This window comes from Chiloscyllium punctatum, chromosome 1, assembly GCF_047496795.1.
Source record: "Chiloscyllium punctatum isolate Juve2018m chromosome 1, sChiPun1.3, whole genome shotgun sequence".
Classification (NCBI taxonomy): Eukaryota; Metazoa; Chordata; class Chondrichthyes; order Orectolobiformes; family Hemiscylliidae; genus Chiloscyllium; species Chiloscyllium punctatum.
Genome location: NC_092739.1, coordinates 70284804 through 70303799, shown reverse-complemented (window position 1 = coordinate 70303799; position 18996 = coordinate 70284804). Strand labels below are relative to the sequence as shown.

The following is an 18996-nucleotide window of genomic DNA, read 5'->3' as shown; positions in this document are numbered from 1 at the left end:
GCACGAACAATAGCCTACAGAACCTCATGGGTTAATGTTTTTAGCTTGCTAGATCTGTTTGAAAGCTGCCCCAATCAGCATTGTGGCTTGCCACATGACATAGCTGGAGGTATCCTCCTTCATTGGGTCAAAATCTTGGATGTCCCTCCTTAACAGCATTGTAAAAGTACTTCCACCATTTGGGCTGCAATGGTTCAACATCACCACTTTTATGGATGATTAGAGAGGAACAGTAAATGATGTTCTTGTTATGAAACTCTGACCAGATAAATCAATTTGTTTAAAAAAAACTCTATTGATTTCCCAATATTGTCATATTTGTTTAAGCCTACCTTCCACAACACTAGTTATTCTCCCAGTATTAGTCCCAACTCTGTTCAGCATACCTTGAAAAGATAACCTTCTGCCCAAGTATTAATTCCAGTGCCTCATGAACCTGATTTTCCCTCATGCACATTTCTTCAGCCTAATGTTACCTAGTGTCCATTGCATGATGACAAGTTTGTTATTGGTACTGTGTTTACTGCTGAATTTTTATGGGGTTCTCCTTTTCTTCACTTCATTCCCAAGCTCCTGAATCTCTGACTACCCCCAGACCTCAGCCCCTCTGTTTGCTATGTTAGTGACTTCGTGTACAGCACAACCTCCGTGCATTTCCTCCTCAAAATGAACTAGTAGATTGGCAGAGAATGCATACCTACTGATTCCTTCTGGATAATTCTTTTGTTTGCATTTCTGGTGTGGACAGGATTGATGTCACTTATAATTAAGTGAAATATTCACTATTGATATATGGAAGACTTTCATGATCAAGAGAAAGCAATTATGGGCCAGAAATGTCAGCATAGATGAGTTGGATCAAGTGGCCAATTTCTCATGTATACACAATATAACGTAAATGAAGAAGAAAGCACAATCAAATTTTAACCTGGACAATTCCATCATTTTAACTGTTTTTAAGGTGATTCATGTGGTATGCATTTTAAAATATTTCAGAACTCCTCTGTTAATATATCCTAGTCCCTAAAATTTATGAATAAAACTTTAGTAGAACCATAATGAGGTATTGTTGAACTTAATGAAATCTCATTCAGTTTACTACACCATTCAAAGATACTAGTTTTAACCACTTAATAGTTTCTTTCTTGCAGGTAGAGGTTGGCGATATAGTTAAAATAAATTGCACAGAATTCATACCTGCTGATACTGTACTACTCTCATCAAGGTAGAGATGCCTGCTGATGCTTGTGTAGAGGATGGCCCCCCTCTACCTCCTGCACTGTCCTGGTGCTGCTCCAAGAAAATGGGATCAAAGGCAAAATGGAATGAGAGCAAGCATTTCTCATTTATTGTTTAGAATGTCTCTTCCTAATAATGAATGTCAGGTTTCTGACTTTTGAGTCAGAAAGGACAATTCATATAAATAACTATGTAAAGTGGAAGTTGTACTGTACGATACATAACCACATTTTAAATTATTTTCACAATCACAATGTCCTCAATGGATTTAAACTATCATGTATTTTTCTCAGCATTACCAAATCCTGAATTTAACATGAAAACACAGTAGTGTTTAATCTTAAAACTATGTTTTTATGTGTTAGTTATGAACATCCATGGTATTCCTAGAGACTTTTGATAGGATTGTCCAAGAAATGCACTAGCTTCTGGTGATTCATCAGGCCTTGCCTGGGCTCCACATTTTATCCCTAGTGTCAGAGGGAACAAGCATTCCGTATGCTGTATGATTCCACTTTCACATCCATAATGGGAACTTAAGTATGGATGCCTGTGGGATGAAATAGATCGTCCGTTAGAAGTTGCAAGGATATTTTGCAAAACCTTTATAACTCATTAGTTACGCCTTACTGTAGCATTTTGTTCAATTCTAGGCAAATCACTTGAGAACCCTTCACAAAAGCTTTAGAGAAGGCATAGAAGAATTTTACGAGTAAAATATCAGTGATGAGGAACTTCGTTATATTGAGACATGAGAGAATATAAAGTTAAGGCTCAACAGAGATTTAATGGGAGTCTTCACAATTAAGAGTTTTAATGTAGTAGTTAAGGAAAGCCAAAGTATTGATTGCCCATGAACACAGATTTTAAGTTAATTTGCTGAAAAATAAAAGGGGACAGTTTCTTAATATGTTCTTAAAAATTTATAATCTTAAATATTTTCTCAAAAAGAAAGTTGAAGCAGTGTTAATAATTTTCAAAAAGAAATTGGAGAAATATTTGCAAAGGAAGATGTTTTGTGCTAACAAAGAAAGGAGAATAGGCCAAATTGAATCAAAGATCTGGGACAAGCACAAAATGGCAGAATGGCCTCTTTCTGTGCCATAGGATTAGAAACAGATTTCAGAAAAGGAGAGGAAAATCTGGTGCAGACTAAGTAAGCCCGCAAAGTGTAAAGTTTTATTAGCAGTTCCCAAGCAGAAGGAGCATAAACATTCTTTTGGAAAGTGCAGAATTTCCAGCCAATAGGTGCTGAACTGCTCTAATATTTGCTGAGGTGCTCACCAAATCCTTGCAAGTAATATTTTTGCTCAGTGCACAGAGTCATAAATATTTACATCGCAGAAAGAGTCCATTTGGCACATTCTGTCTGTGCCAGTCAACAAAGATCTGACTACACTAATTCTATTTTCCAGCTCTTGGCCAAAACCATAGAGCCTGTGGCAATGCAAGTGCATGTTAAATATTAATTAAATGTTCTGAGCGTTTCTGACTTAACTGTCCTTTCAGACAATGAGTTCCAGAGACCCCTTTCCAGGTGAAAAACCTTCTCAACTTGCCTGCTAATCTTCTACCATTTCGCTTAAATCTATGTCCCCTGCTTATTGTCCCCTCTACCATTAGAAAATGTACCCTCCCATAAGATTACTTCATTTATTTAGCAGCCAAAATTACTCTTGCAGTTTAAAATAGTTTTTAATTGCTTGAAAAGTGTTGCCACGATATGTCATATTTATATTATTTTGAAATAGTTTTATATTTAAGATTTCTCATTACCATTGGCTTTTTTTTCAGGGGATCTTTTAAGGATATGGTTGTTTATACAGTCAGCTTAAACTAAATTCAGCACGAATTTTGAAGGTTTTTTTTTGAAAAAGCACGACTATTTATAATGAAGAATATGGAACTCAAAAATTGAGTTTTCCCAAAATTCAACTTCGTGTCCATAGTTTTTTGCAGAACCATTTTCTTGGAGACTCTTTCTTTGAAACCTTTTTAGATATTTTGTTTTGCAAAATCCATTTTCTGTTCAAGTCACATAAGACCTATGTTTCCTTTATAAGTTAAAAACTAAAAAGTCCTAATTTTCATTCAAAGATTTATACAAAATAAAAATATGCATTTTTATTTAGCAGTAAAAGAGCTTCACTTGTGCACAACACTTGTTCTCAAACACTATTTTGCCTTAAAATCATAATTTTGTTGCCAATGTGTTGATATTTGTTACCAATATGACATCCAGATATAGATTTTTATAAACAGTAAGTTTGAAATTAATTTCAACATTTTTTCATGTACCATGTGTCCAATTGTGGAATTTGTTTGGCTAACTACTATCGAATATTGCCAATTCTTAAAAACCAGAACTTTAAAAGTCACCAGAAGCCGTCAAATTAATGTTTTCTTGACTATCTGGAATTGTAGATAATTTAAGTGTTTTCGCTTGTTTAAATTACTGTCCTAAGTCCATTTTCTATACTTTACAAAACAAATTTGGTGGAATTGATAAGGAGACATTAATTTTTGTAAAATTTAGTTATTTAAAAATGTTCCTATTAAATTCATTGTGTACAGATCCTTCTGCACATGGTACTTTTAAAACAATCCAATTAATTCTTGGATGTTATGGTTGCATCTGACATGAATAAAATGGATTTTGAAAAATTATATAGCAAAGAAATTTTAATTGTTTCTTTTATTTTCTGTATAACCAATCAATTTGCTTTTTGACTTTCTCCCATCACATTTTCCATCATTACCTTATCCCTTCCTATTAATTTTGTCTTTGTGTGTACGTCCTAACCCTCTATCTGCTGGGATTAATATAGGTGGCAGTAGGGGAGATTGTGAAGGTGACCAATGGGGAACATCTCCCAGCTGACCTCGTCATTCTGTCGTCAAGGTCAGATTTGATTTAGGGAACATAATACTGTAGCATTTAAAGCAGCAGTGGGTCCTCAAAAGCAGCCCAAAGTGGCTATTTGTAATTCTATTTCAAATGTATTTCAATTCACATTGTGTATCAGATTCTTGCATAAATTTTGATTACTGATAGAAATGACCTTGTCTGGTGGTGGTGTAAAAAGGGCCAGGGATAGATTTTTTTAAAAAAAAAACAAAGAAATTTTGCTCCTTGTCTCTAATGCAATGTAGCTTTTTCACTGCTGAGATGGGATGAGTTTGTTCTTAGATTTCCTCCATTGCTTTTGTCTACAAAATTCTAAAGTGCACAAAGGCAAGCCCTCAGGCTTTCAATGGTTTCTGCTTCTGGAAAGTATCTAATCTCATTTGCCTCTCTGGGGCAGCACAGTTGAGACTAAGAACTTTTCTCATTGTTTCTGTTCTGTAATTCTGTAGTGTGGTAAATTGCAGTTGCAATAGATAATTGTACACCCAAGTAATCTTCATTGCACTAAGATGTCACAATAATCTATTCCTTGATACATAACGGTCAAAATTTAACATGAATGTATTCTCCAACTTGAGTTTTATTAAATATAAATATCAAAATGTCTAAAGTTCTTTTTGTCTAAGATTGAAGTTCAGAAATCATCCCTTTTTGATAATAATACTCTATAGTGCTTTAATTTTGTTACATCAAAGCTGTATATAGCTATGAACATGGAGCATTACAACACAGTACAGGCCCTCCAGCCCTCGATTTTGCACCAACCTGTGAAATTATTCTGATGCCCATCTAACCTACTGTTCCGTTATTACCCATGTATATGTCCAATACTCATTTTAAATGCCCTTAATGTCAGCAAGTCTACTACTGTTGCAGGCAAGCCATTCCACGCCCCTACTACGGAGTGAAGAAATTACCTCTAATATCGGTCATAAATCTATCACCCCTCAATTTAAATCTATGTCCCCTTATGTTAGCCTTCACCATCCAAGGAAAAAGGCTCTCACTGTCCACCCTATCTAACCTTCTGATTATCTTATACGTCTCGATTAAGTCACCTCTTGACCACCTTCTCTCCAACTGCCTCAGTTCCCTCAGCCTTTCCTTGTAAGACGTCCCTTCAATACCAGGCAACATCTTGGTAAATCTCCTCTGAACCCTTTCCAAAGCTTCCACAAGCTTCCTATAATACGGTAACCAGAACTGCACGCAATACTCCAAGTGCAGCCTTACCAGTGTCTTGTATAGCTGAAGCATGACCTTGTTGTTCTGAAACCAATAAACACCAACACACCTTATGCGTTCTTAACAGCCCAGGTGGCAGCTTTCAGGGATTTATGCACCTGGACACACAGATCTCTGTTCATCTACAATGCCAAGAATTTCACAATTAGCCCAGTACTCTGCATTCCTGTTATTTCTTCTGAAGAGAACTACTCACACTTTTCCGCATTAAACTCCATTTGCCACTTCTCAGCCCAACTCTGCATCTAATCTATATCCCGCTATAACTCACAACATTCTTTGGCATTATCCACAACTCTGCCTACCTTAGTGTCAACTGCAAATTTACTAACCCATCCTTCCACACCCGCATCCAGATCATTTATAAAAATGACAAACCACAGTGGCCCCAAAACAGATCCTGCAGCACACCACTGGTAACTGAGCTCCAGGATGAACATTTCCTATCAACCACCACCCTCTGTCTTTGAGCTAGCCAACTTCTGGTCCAAACCGCTAAATCATCTTCAGTTCAAAAACTCCATATTTTGTGCAATAGTCTACGGTGTGGAAGGTTTTCAAAAGCTTTACTGAAATCCATATTCACCACATCAATCACTTTCCCCTTCATCCACCTGTTTAGTCATCACCTCAAAGAACTCAATAAGGTTTGTGAGATACGACCCACCCTTCACAAAACCATATTGACTATCCCTAATCAAATTATTCCTTTCCAGATGATTATAAATCCTATCTCTTACAACCTTTTCCAAAATTTGGAGATGCCGGTGAAGCAGCGGCGCTCCGAAAGCTAGTGTGCTTCCAATTAAACCTGTTGGACTATAACCTGGTGTTGTGTGATTTTTAACCTTTTCCAACACTTTCTCGACAACCGCAGTAACACTTACTGGCCTATAATTACCAGGGTTGCCCAGACTCCCCTCCTTAAACAAGGGAACAACATTTGCTATCCCACAGTTTTCTGGCGCTACTCCTGTTGACAATGATGACATAAAGATTGAAGCCAAAGGCTCTGCAATCTCCTCCCTGGCTTCCCAGAGAATCTGAGGATAAATCCTATCCAGACCAGTCATCTATTTTCAGATCTTCCAAAATTGCTAAAACCTCCTCTTTGTCAACCTCAATCTCATCTAATCTTGTAGCCTGTATTCTCATATTCTCACTAGATTAGATTCCCTACAGTGTGGAAACAGGCCCTTCGGCCCAACAAGTCCACACCGACCCTCCAAAGAGCAACCCACCCAGACTCATTCCCCTACATTTACCCCTGACTAATCCACCTAACACTATGGGCAATTTAGAATGGCCAACTCACCTAACCTGCACATCTTTGGATTGTGGGAGGAAACTGGAACACCCGGAGGAAACCCACGCAGAACATGGGGAGAATGTGCAAACTCCACACAGGCGGTTGCCCGAGGCAGTAATTGAACCTGGCGTTGTGAGGCAGCAGTGCTAACCACTGAGCCACCGTGCTGCCCTTATTGCCCTTTTTCCAATGTGAATACTGATGAAATGTACTCATTAAGTGCTTCCCCTATTTTCTTAGATTCTACACACAGCTTTCCACTGCTACCTCTGATTGGCCCTAATCTTACTCTAGTCATTCTTCTATTGCTGATATACCTATAGAAGGCCATAGGGTTTTCCTTGATCCTATCTGCCAACAATTTCTCATGTTCCCCCCCCCCCCGGCTCCTCTTCACCCTCTCTTTAGATCTTTTCTGGCTAACTTATAACACTGAAGCCCCCTATCTGAGCCTTCACACCTCATCCTTACATAAGCCTCCTCCTTCTTCTTGACATGAGTTTCAACCTCTTTAGTAAACCATGCCTCGTCCTCCTCAACTTCCTACCTGCCTGACAGGTACATACTTACCAAGGACCAGCTGTTTCTGTTTCTTGAATGAGCTCAACATTTCAACTATGTCCATCCCCTGCAGTTTCCTTCACCATCTTACCTCCTAAGTCTTGCCTAAACGCATCATAATTGCCTTTTCTCCAGTTATACTTCTTTCCCTGCAGTATGTATGTTTATTTATGTTTAATTATTGCTAAATGTACAGGAAATTATGCATTGAGAAAGTAATACATTAACTGATAGTGAAATCATGAAAAAAATTCTAGAAATTAAATAAACCATGTCAAAATGATTTCTTGCAGAAATCCAGCTGCTACTACTTACCATTTAAAGCAAAACGTCTTAAAATATTTTAAGGCTGTTTACATCTTGTAATTTAAAGCTAAAGCAAAGTTTGCTTTTCTAAAAAAGTTAAATTAATCAATCTTAGCTGTGTTTGGAGATACCCTGTTAAATAACATATTTCCTAGTGGGCTTTATAATCCCACTGGAGGACCCACTGTACTTTTCTGAATGTTCTCTTTTGCATGTTATTGAATCTATAACTTCTCAGTTTCTGTATTATGTGACAAGCTGCATGTTGCTGTGGCAAATATAACTACTACTATACTGCAATTGCACTTCAGGGTGTTGTAACATACTAATCAGGAAGCTTGCTGCACAGTTCTATATTTCTGACTTGTATCTGTTAACTGTTGTGTAGCTTCATTGCTGTGTTAACTGATGTGCTTTTATGAAATGTTTTTCTGATTGTTTTATATATACAATTTTGCCTTTTGGATGTTGCTTTCCCTGTCCCACTCCCTTCTGGTTAACAGGTACATAAAATCTTTTCTTGCACATGTATTATATGCATGAGCTATTACCCTTATTGCCGTATGCACAAGTTCCCAAGGCACATCTTTCTGAACAATCAAAGAACTGATCCTTCAATATAATTGGCAGTTTTCATTAGTTTAATGAAATAATGAGTTATTTCCTCCTCCACCTTAAGTATCCATAGGAGTAGAATCAGCAAGATGTGTTTAAAGGAATAAGTGCAAAACATTATGAAGTATTTTATTATTTGTGGTGCAAAACTGTTTAAAACATCTTTGGTTCATTCCACCGACTTTTGTATAACCATTAACTAATTTTGTGCATAATTTAATCAATAAAGTTATATGATTTCAAGAAGTGATCCAGTATTCCACAGACACTTGTTTACATGTTCAGTTTATTTTTGAATACTTCCTCTTCAAGTTTCTGCAATCTTAAATACATTATACTGCAACAAATTTACTGCAACATTTACAAACAAAGTTATAATGGTTAGCCATGAGTTTGGTGAGAAACTAAAGATGTCTTTTGAATGAAAAATACTGTATTAATATAAGGAATGAAAAACAGCACTTGTTCTGTTGGAGTTCATTTCTGTCAGTAAATAAATGCTTCAACTTTGCACATTTTCTGAAATATTTTAAACTGTTCAAATGTTAATAAACTTGTCATTCTCTTTCATGTCAGTGAACCACAGGCAATGTGCTACATTGAAACTTCCAACTTAGATGGAGAAACAAATCTTAAGATCCGTCAGGTAAGATTTTCGTCTATGTTAGTATTTGAGAAACATAACTATCCGAACGGTTTCAAATTAAATCAAGTTGTAGGAAAGCCATTTCTTGGTCTCAATTTGGTTTATTTATGAGTAAATAAAATAACTAAAACTTTGAAAATGTTGAATATAGCTTGAGCATCTGTTGTAAGAGAAAAAGATTTGAAGTCTCATGTTGATGATCTGTTATCAAAACTAGAAAAAAACTGGAAATGGACCAGGTAGAAGCAAGTACAGAAGCAATGAATCTGGAAGGCAACCGTCAGGAAAGATATAGTGATATAGTGGATGGCGGATTGAATATTGAATAACCTTGCAGCCCATTGCCTCCAATTTTTCCATTAGCATTCATGGGTTTGTCTTACCCTACCAGCAGGACAGACTGGTCTTCTGTGATGACACAGTGGTATACAGTCAGCTATACAACCTACAGATTATTAAATGTTGCATTCTGTAACCTAAAGAATCATTTTGTTCCACATTGAACACCTTTGGAAGAGACACTAAGGGTAGCAAAGTTACAGGAAGTACTTTGGATTTCAATGTCCATTGCTAAATGTGATTTGGTACCACCACTATTGAGCCCTTAAAGAATGGACTAGCCACATAAGCATTGAGGCTACAAGATAAGGTAGAGGCCAAGAATTCTGCAGTGAGCAATTAACCTCCTGATCCCCAAAGCCTGTCCACCACCTACAAGGCTCAAGCCAGGAGTATGATGGAATAATCCTTACTTGCCTGAATGAATGCAATTCAATAACTCTGAAACATTGACACCATTCAGGACAAAGCATCTGACTACATTAAACCATATCCAGAAACATACACTCCTCCTTTGGGAAATCACATTGAGGTTGTACAGGTCATTGATGAGGCCTTTTCCGAAATATCGTGTCCACTTCTGGTGACACAATTGTAGGAAGGATATTATCAAGCTGCAGAGGGTTCAGAAGAGATTTACCAGGATGTTGCTGTGTATGGAAGGTAAAGAAAGGCTAGATAACCTGGGACTTGTTTCACTGGAGTGTAGGAAGTTCAGAGATGACCTGATAGCAATTAATAAAATAATGAGAGATATAGCTAGAGTTAATGGTAGTTATCTTCCCCATAAGATGGGGATTTCAAGACTAGGGGGCACACAGAGTCAGAATTGTACAGCACAGAAACAGACCCTTCAGTCCAACTCGTCTATGCCGACCAGATATACTAACCTAATCTAGTCCCATTGCCAGCACTTGGCCCATATCCCTCTAAACCCTTCCTATATATGCATCCAGATACCCTTTAAATGGTAAGTAGTAGCAGCTGGATTTCTGCAAGAAATCATTTTGACATGCATTCATCTACTTTAACCTCCAATTCCTACTCTCATTAGCTCGCAGTATTGGGAGTAATCCAGATATTACTACCCTCAAGGATTTCCTTTTTAAGTTCCTGCCTTACCTCCTATATTCTCCCTTCAGAATCTCATCCTTTTCCCTTCCTATGTCGTTAGTTCCAATGTGTGCAACGATTTCCTGCTGGTCTCACTTCCCTTTGAGAATATCCTGCACACTCTCTGAGATATCCTTGATCCTGGCACCAGAGAGGCAACACACAATTGTGGTTTCTTGCTATTGGCTGCAGAAATATCTCTCTTGTGCCTCTGACTAAAGAGTCCCCTATCGCAATCAATCACTCGGAACCTGGTGTACCCCTCATTACTTTAGAGCCGATGTCGGTACCAGAAACTTAGCTGTTTGTGCTACGTTCACCTGAGAGTCCATCACCCTTACGTTTTCCAAAATAGTATACTACTTTAAGTTGGGGATAGCCACAGGAGACTCCTGCACTATCACCTTCCTTCCCCTACCTTTCCTGACAGTAACCCATCTACCTGACTGTATCTGCAGCTTTTCTATAAATGCCATCCATCACTCCCCCAGCTCCTGTAAATTCCTCATTGCCTCTGAATGTCACTCCAACCAATCCATGCAATCTGATAGGATTCGCCACATTATACTTAGTGTAGACATAATGATCCATAACATGGAAACTCTCCCTAATCTCTCTCAGGAAAAGCATGTCATCTACGAAAGACCATTTGTGCACTTTAACAATCTATAGACCCGAAGATAGCACATTCTTACTGCTCTTTAAAAAAAAAGCTTCAGGCTAACTTAGTACCTATGTTTTATATTTTTAAATTTTAATCAGGAGACAGATCTGTATAACACATAACCAAAAAGCACCCACTCTACTCACTATTAAAAGAAGACAGCAAGGTTATATTTAAAATCATGCACTTACCTGCTCCTGTATCATGGGCTCTCCCACATACATTTCTCCAAGGTCAACTGAGAATTTTGTTAATTGTTCATTTTTCTTAGATGCACTCTGATGTCCAGAAATACTTGAACTCAAACAGCAAAGGCAGTAGTTGTGCAGGTTCACTGCTGTGTCAGACAGCAGTGTAGTTATAGAACATAGAACATAGAACAATACAGCACAGAACAGGCCCTTCGGCCCACGATGTTGTGCCGAACTTCTAACCTAGATTAAGCACCCATCCATGTACCTATCCAAATGCCGCTTAAAGGTCGCCAATGATTCTGACTCTACCACTCCCACGGGCAGCGCATTCCATGCCCCCACCACACTCTGGGTAAAGAACCCACCCCTGACATCTCCCCTATACCTTCCACCCTTCGCCTTAAATTTATGTCCCCTTGTAACACTCTGTTGTACCCGGGGAAAAAGTTTCTGACTGTCTACTCTATCTATTCCTCTGATCATCTTATCTTCCTCGATCCCCCCCTCTCTCTCTCTCACTGACCATGTGGTGTCTCTTCCTCCTTTTTAAAGTGCTGTTGTTTATTTCTCCTCAATGTTTGAAAACAATGCAACCGATTATAAAACAGTAATTACTGCTCATGGAATTGAGGAAATCAGCTCCAACACCTAAAATACCTCAAAAAAGAGAGAGCTCTTAGAGCCATAGTTTTGTCCCATCATCCACCTTGGATTACCCATGAGAGGAGAGGGATTTAATAAAGACATGAGGCAAAGTTTTTACACAGGGTGGTTCATGTGTGTTATGAACTTCCTTGGGAAGTGATGGGTGCAGGTACAATTACAACATTTAAAAGATATTTGGATCGATGCATAAAAGGAAACATTTGGAGGGTTACGGGGCAGGAGCAGGCAAGGTGGAACTAGTTTAATTTGGGATTATTTTTGACATAGATTGTTTAGACTGAAGGGTCTGTTTCTGTGCTCTATGCCTCTGATACTGATACACCTTGGCAGCAGTGTTTGCAGTCGACAAGATTGACTGCAGAAATTCACCAAAGCTCCATAGACAGTCCTATTCTAATTCTTGACCATTATCATCTAGAAGGATAAAAGCAGCAGACACATGGCAGCATCACCATCATCATGTTTCCCTCGAAGCCACTCACCAATCCATGGAAATATGTCACTGTTCCTTCATTGTTTCCAGGTCAAAACCATGGAACTCCCTCCTTGACACCATTGTGTGTATACCTCTGCCATATAGCTGCAGCAATTCAAGGAGGCAGCTCACTACAACCTTTTCAAGGGCAACTGGGAAGAGCAATAAATGCTCACCCAGCCAATAGATCATAATAGCCCAATTATTTTCTTCATACCTTTGTCCTTCGAGATGGTAGTGGTTGTGGGTTTGGAAGGTGCAGTTTGAGGAATCTTGATGAATCTGTAGTGTTATCTTGTAGATGGTACACAGTCACTACTGAGAACTGAGAGAACCTCCCACCATGTGTAGTTCCAAAGCTTACCATGTCTCTGTTAAGCTGTTAGGACAGAACATATCCATGAATTATGATGAGAGAAACTTGGAGTTTGGCAATGAAGCATTTTGTATTTAATCCTCCTTGCCTTCCACCATTTTGCAGCTGCTTTTATACAAGTATACAGCTTGACAACATGGAAACAGTCTGTCATATCTTCAAAGTTCTGATTAAATCCAATCAGACCAATCACTAATTCATTAGCGTCGACTCGGTGCTATCAAGCAACACTTAATCAATGATAACCATTCACTGATTATTCATTTGAGTTTTGTCACTAATAGAATTCACTATAGGCTTGGTCCAGATATGGACAAAAGCTGAAAACCCAAATGTCACTGCTGTTGACATTGACATAAGAATGTAAGAACTTCAAGCAACAGTAGATCATATGACCTCTCAAGCTTGCCCTGCTATTCAACAAGGTCATGGCCAATTTGCTTCAGGCCTCAACTCCTCCATCTTGTCAAACCAGCATTGTCATCAAATTAAAAACTCAAAGAACTGTAGATGCTGTAATTCAGAAACAAAAACAGAAGTTACTGTAAAAGCTCAGCAGATCTGGCAGCATCTGTGAAAAGAAATTAGACTTAACATTTTGGGTCTGGGCACCCTTCCTCAGAACTCAGTTCTGATGCTGCCAGATCTGCTGAGCTTTTCCAGCAACTTCTGTATTTGTTTCAGCATTGTCATCATCTCGCTGGTATTTCAAAACACTGTCTACCTCCTATTTAAATAGCTCTAATGATTTAGCCTTCTCAGCACTGTGGAGTGGAGAATTTCAGCATTCACTGCCCTCTGGAAGAAGACATTTGACTGAGTCTATGTTTTGTGATGATGCTATGGCTTTAAGAAGTATGTTTTATCCCTTTTTTAATGGAGGGGTTGAGACATAGTATTGAGTACAGGAGTTGGGAGGTCATATTGCAGCTATACAGGACATTAGTTAGGCCACGGTTGGAATATTGTGTGCAGTTCTAGTGTCCTTCCTATTGGAAAGATGTTATAAAACTTGAAAGGGTTCAGAAGAGATTTTCAAGGAAGTTGCCAGGGTTGGAGGATTTGAGCTATAGGGAGAGGTTGAATCGGCTGGGGCTGTTTTCCCTGGAGTGTCGGAGGCTGAGGCTGAGGCTGAGGCTGAGGGGTGACCTTATAGAGGTTTATAAAATCATGGGGGGGCATGGATAGGATAAATGGACAAAGTCTTTTCACTGGGTGGGGGAGTCCAGAACTAGAGGGCATAGGTTCAGGGTGAGAGGGGAAAGATATAAAAGAGACTTAAGGGGCAACCTTTTCATGTACCACCCTCTGCATATATGGAATGAGCTGCCAGAGGAAGAGGTGGAGGCTAATACAATTGCAACATTTAAAAGGCATTTGGATGGGTATATGAATAGGAAAGGTTTGGAGGGATATGGGGTGGGTGCTGGCAGGTAGGACTAGATTCTGTTAGGATATCTGTTCAACATGGACGATTTGGACCAAAGGGTCTGTTTCACTGCTGTACATCTCTACGACTATGACTCTATAATTGTGAGGCATTAAGTTTTTTTTAAAGTTGGAACAATAGAAGCAGCATGAAGGAATGGGGTCAAGTTCCCACAGAACCAGGATTTTTGTTTTCAGTTTCAGTAGCTGTTGAGGTTTGGAAGCTGTTATACATCCCTCCCTGCTACAGCAAAATGTCTGACCTCTCTCACTTTCTGAATTTTCTCTTAATGTTTGTTCTTCTTGGACTGGAGATTTGGATGAGACACAATCTATTTTACTGAATTTGCCTTTGCCAATTGTGTGTTTATGGGATGTTACAGTTTTGGGATGGCGGCTGAGTAGTTAATCTGTTATTCTATTAAGATTTCCAGTTGAGTTATTCATTTTCTTTGTTTTGTTTCTATTTTAACTGTAGTGTAAGAACAAAGTCTGTTTTACTTCAAGCTTGGTAGTTTGAATAATTGAATTGCACCTGGAACATAATGCTTTACATTTTCCTTAAAACAAAATTGGGGTCTAGGATATCTTACTATATTTTGAGGGGGTTTGGTCTTTTCCACAACAATTTTAAATGTGTGCCCCTTTATTCTGTAAATATGCTCCCCAACCCCTGGCAAGATATCTCTATGCACCACATTTTGGAGTTTTTCTTTGTTTAAATAACATGCAACTTCTTAATTCTTGCTACCAAAATGTTTTGCCTCATAAATGGATAAATTAGAAGACTGTTTTCAACTAATATCTCTTGGTGGTATAGCATAATATCCTCTGTTTAGTTTTGAACTGTGCCATACAAATTAGGAAATGGCCAGATTTGATTTCTACCTTTCACCATTCATCTAGGGTAGTATTAATTATATTATTATTGATCGACATGTCTAAGAATTGTAAAATCTGCTGAGGTTCTCAGGTGGAAGAGAAGTGTTTCGGGGTAAGTTTGATTGTTTGCTGATATTCACTGTCTGGGCTAGGAACTGAAGAAGAGGCACTTGAACAAGGAATATATTTGCAAATGGTACTATCCCAGGCTACATTGGTACCTTCAGACAAAGATGTAGTTGTAAGTGGAAGAATATATATGTTTATATATATATCTTGCATTCTAAGATACGGAGTGGCATGGGAACAAGAGAGAACATACTCTTTTTTTTTCTGGTGGATTAGTGGCAAATGTCGATCTGTTCTGTATGGTTTGTTGGAAAACACAGGTTTTTGGATCAAAATTAACTTTTGAAATTATGAGCACTTGAAACTTTGGCTGAATGCTTGTTTTGTATACTGTCACTGAGGAATAAAGTAGTCGATCATGATGCTCGGACCATACTATAGCCTTCTCCTGTTTGAAGTGCTGTAGCCTACAGGGATATGCTGGGACATGGGATTAGATTGGATATCTCTTTGTGATAGGCACTGAAGATTTGAAAGGTCATCTTCTGTGATGTAAAGTTTTTCATGTTTTACTGTTTGAACATGAAGAATCAACATAATGAGCAATCAGTTCTACATTTTAAAGCCACAGAAAGTTCTAAAAGAAATCATCAAGTATAACAGACTGAAAAAATATATTATTCTGCTTTGTGTTGCACTAAAAAACACTGGATTTGACTGGCATGTTACATGGTTCTATGGGAATTCAATAACAATTTTATTTTTGGCACTCCCTGGACCAACATCATTTAGCTACCTAACTAAACTAATGTTAAGATTAACACATCATATATTAATAACAAAAAATTGAAAGATAATTGTAATCAATAATAAGATTTTAATGATAAGTAAATTTCTGGTTTTCTTTTCTTCTCAAGGGTCTACCTCAGACAGCCGAGCTAAAAGATATTGATAGTTTGATGAATTTATCCGGGAAACTTGAGTGTGAAAGTCCTAATCGGCACTTGTATGACTTTGTGGGCAATATTCGCTTTGATGGAAAAAGGTAAAGTAAACTGAAGGAAAAGATGCACTCATTTTCTGCTCAGCATGGTATCTGCAAATGTAGCTACTGATTAAAAGGAATAAAAGCTGCTTTCATCAGTGTTTAAATCTTGAGAGGAGAACTTTCTGTATTCTCATTTACAAGCAGCCAATGCTGTAATCCTTATCTTTTCTAGAGTTCTGCAAAAATTAGTACTGTTAATATATTGTTCCTTTCTTAAAGCAATGCATTGTTTTTGCAATTATCTTAAATATTTTTGAGCATGACCTCATGTTACCTTCTGCTAATTTATCTTTTGTCATTGGTATTTTATTTCCTTGGTGAATCAAGTTGTTTTTTCCATTTTTCTTGCACTAGGTTTGATAGGCTATTATAATACCCTTAAAGTATTGTTGTTCAGCTGCCACTGTTCATTTGTAGATAGTCTGAGGATCAAATCCCTAAGATCACTTGCTGAAGGAGATGTTAATTGACTGAATCAGTTGGTAGAGTTGTAGCTCCTTCCATTGCACCTTCTGTGGCACCATTGCCATCGTGTTCTGTTTATCCAGCAGCCCCTTTCAGAACACAGGCAAAGATAAAATACCTTATTTTCAAAAATACGTGATATAAAATTTGTCAAATTACATGACAGAATAATTCAAAGTTGACATGACAAAAAGTGCAATATGCATCAATTTCTTTAATTACAGCACATGAAATGTCTTACTGACCTTGCTATTACAGGTTACATTTGCAATTAATATTTTCATTACGTTCTTTGGTGCATTTTCTCCAAAGGGCTTCACGTAGGTACCAATTCCTTGGGGATACAAAAACACTCGGCTTTATTTTCATTTTCACCCCGGATAAAGGGTAGAGGCAGGAGTTCTGCTGTTTTCAAAAACTGACCTTTAACGATGGCCACCCACACTTCAGGTTTTTGGTCTGGGTATGCAGGCTGGATTCCGAGTGAGACCTAGAGATCTACCTGGTTCCTGAAACGCCCGTCTTGGGACTCCAGCATTGTAAATAACGTTGAGATTACAAAAAGAAACCCCCATTCCCTCTCTCCCCACCCTCACCCCCTCGCCCCCCCCCCCCCCCCCCCCCCCCCCCCATCTATAATAACCATGCCTCTGCAGTCACCCCCATAGCTCCTTAAACTACTTGTGCCATGTCCATTTAGCCAATCCTGCATGGCCTCTCGCACTCCTATGACACTATATCCAATCCTGCATGACCCTTCAGATCGTCGTGTCATCTTATGCCCATCTCTCGTGGCCCTTTATACTGCATATGTCCCCAGCGATCTCTGGCATTTCATTGCTCCATGCCAACTCAGCACAATGCACCTCCTACCCAGTACCCTAAGCCCTTCTTTCTCAATACTGTTACTTTTGTTGCCCAGCCTGGGCATTAATCAAAAGAGGTCTTGACTGAAGTAAAATTACCAGTTTATTAAGGATGTCACTTTTGAAGCAAAACAGGTTTCTATTGACACAAATCAAATCATCAGCCAAGTTGAGACAACAAATTCCTGATGAAAACAAACATGGCACTTTAGTTTCCGTGACTTATCCTGAAAAGAGTCTGTTATAATTACTACCTTATGTCAAGAAATGTTTCTCTCAGCTAGTTAAAAGGCTTAAATCAGTAAATATTTGTGTTCATTAAGCAGCTGTCACTAGCTATTAATACATCCCTGAATGATCAGTCATGCAATATAAACCTGACGATAATTTTATGTAGATGGGCACTGTCAAATAATTAGCAACACTCTTTTTCAACTGAATAAATTTCTTTTTTAGACAGTTTCTTGACAACTTTGCTAGTCTCAATGAGTTTATTCACTTGTTGCATACAGGCATGACCTTTCAGTCCCAAAGGCTGTCTTACCTCTCCCAAAGCATATTTATTCTCCACCAAAAATATCCCAGGACTAGATCCAAAGGGGTACCCATCTGGGTTGAAAGTGTGCTCGCTGAGCTGGAAGATTTATTTTCAGACATTTTTGTCACCATATGAGGTAACATCATCAGTGAGACTCTGGTGAAGAGCTGGTGTTATGTCTCACTTTCTATTTATGTGTCTTGGTCGCTTAAGGTGGATGATATTATTTCCGGTTCTTTTTCTCAGAGGATGGTAAATGGTGTCCAATTCAATGTATTTATTAATGAAGTTCTGGTTAGAATGTCAGGCCTCTAGGAATTCCCGTGTTTGTCTCTGTTTAGCTTACCCTAGGATGATTGTGTTATCCCAGTCAAAGTGGTGTCCTCCTTCATTAATACATAAGGATACGAGTGATAGTGGGTCACGTTTTTGTGGCTAGTTGGTGTTCACATATCCTGGTGGCTAGTTGTCTACCCATCTATCTGACGTAGTGTTCGTTACAGTCCTTGAATGGTATTTTATAAATGACATTCGTTTTGCTGGTTGTTTGTATTGGGTCCTTTAGGTTCATTAGCCTCTATTTAAGTCTGTTGGTAGTTTTGTGAGCTACCACGATGCCAAAGGGTCTGAGTAGTCTGGAAGTCATTGCAGAGATGTCTTTGATATATGGTATTGTGGCTAGGGTTTCCGGGTGCATTGTCTGTCTTTTTGGGTTTGTTGTTGTGAAATCTACAGACTGTGTTTTTGGGTAGGCGAAAGTGGTAGCTCACAAAACTACCAACACACTTAAACAGTGGCTGATGAACCTATTGTTATGAAGATGTGGGTACCTTTTAAGAAAGTTAAAAGCTAGTAGAACTATCTGACAGTATCAAATGTTCTCAACAAGACGCAATGTAGCATGTGGTCTAGCAGTTAGTGTAGCTGGTTGTTTGGAAAGAAAAACAGATTTGAACTAAGCCAATCAGTTTAAATTATACCCCAAAAAATACCAAACGTCAATCAAGTTTGAATTTAGTATATTGGCAAACTTAAAAGCCAATG

General features: G+C 38.4%; 1 protein-coding gene across 3 annotated transcripts in view; it reads left to right on the top strand.

The window, feature by feature from the left end:
• atp8a1 (ATPase phospholipid transporting 8A1) overlaps nucleotides 1-18996 on the top strand; it is a 355098-nt gene that overhangs the window by 97801 nt on the left and 238301 nt on the right. The window contains exons 7-9 of one of the 3 annotated variants that reach the window (XM_072568277.1): nucleotides 4068-4141; nucleotides 8760-8829; nucleotides 15953-16080. In XM_072568277.1, coding sequence (XP_072424378.1) covers nucleotides 4068-4141; nucleotides 8760-8829; nucleotides 15953-16080 — 272 coding nt within the window. Of the gene's footprint in view, nucleotides 1-1151; nucleotides 1226-4067; nucleotides 4142-8759; nucleotides 8830-15952; nucleotides 16081-18996 lie in introns of all 3 variants that reach the window. The other 2 variants (XM_072568286.1, XM_072568295.1) reach the window with 2 other exon arrangements.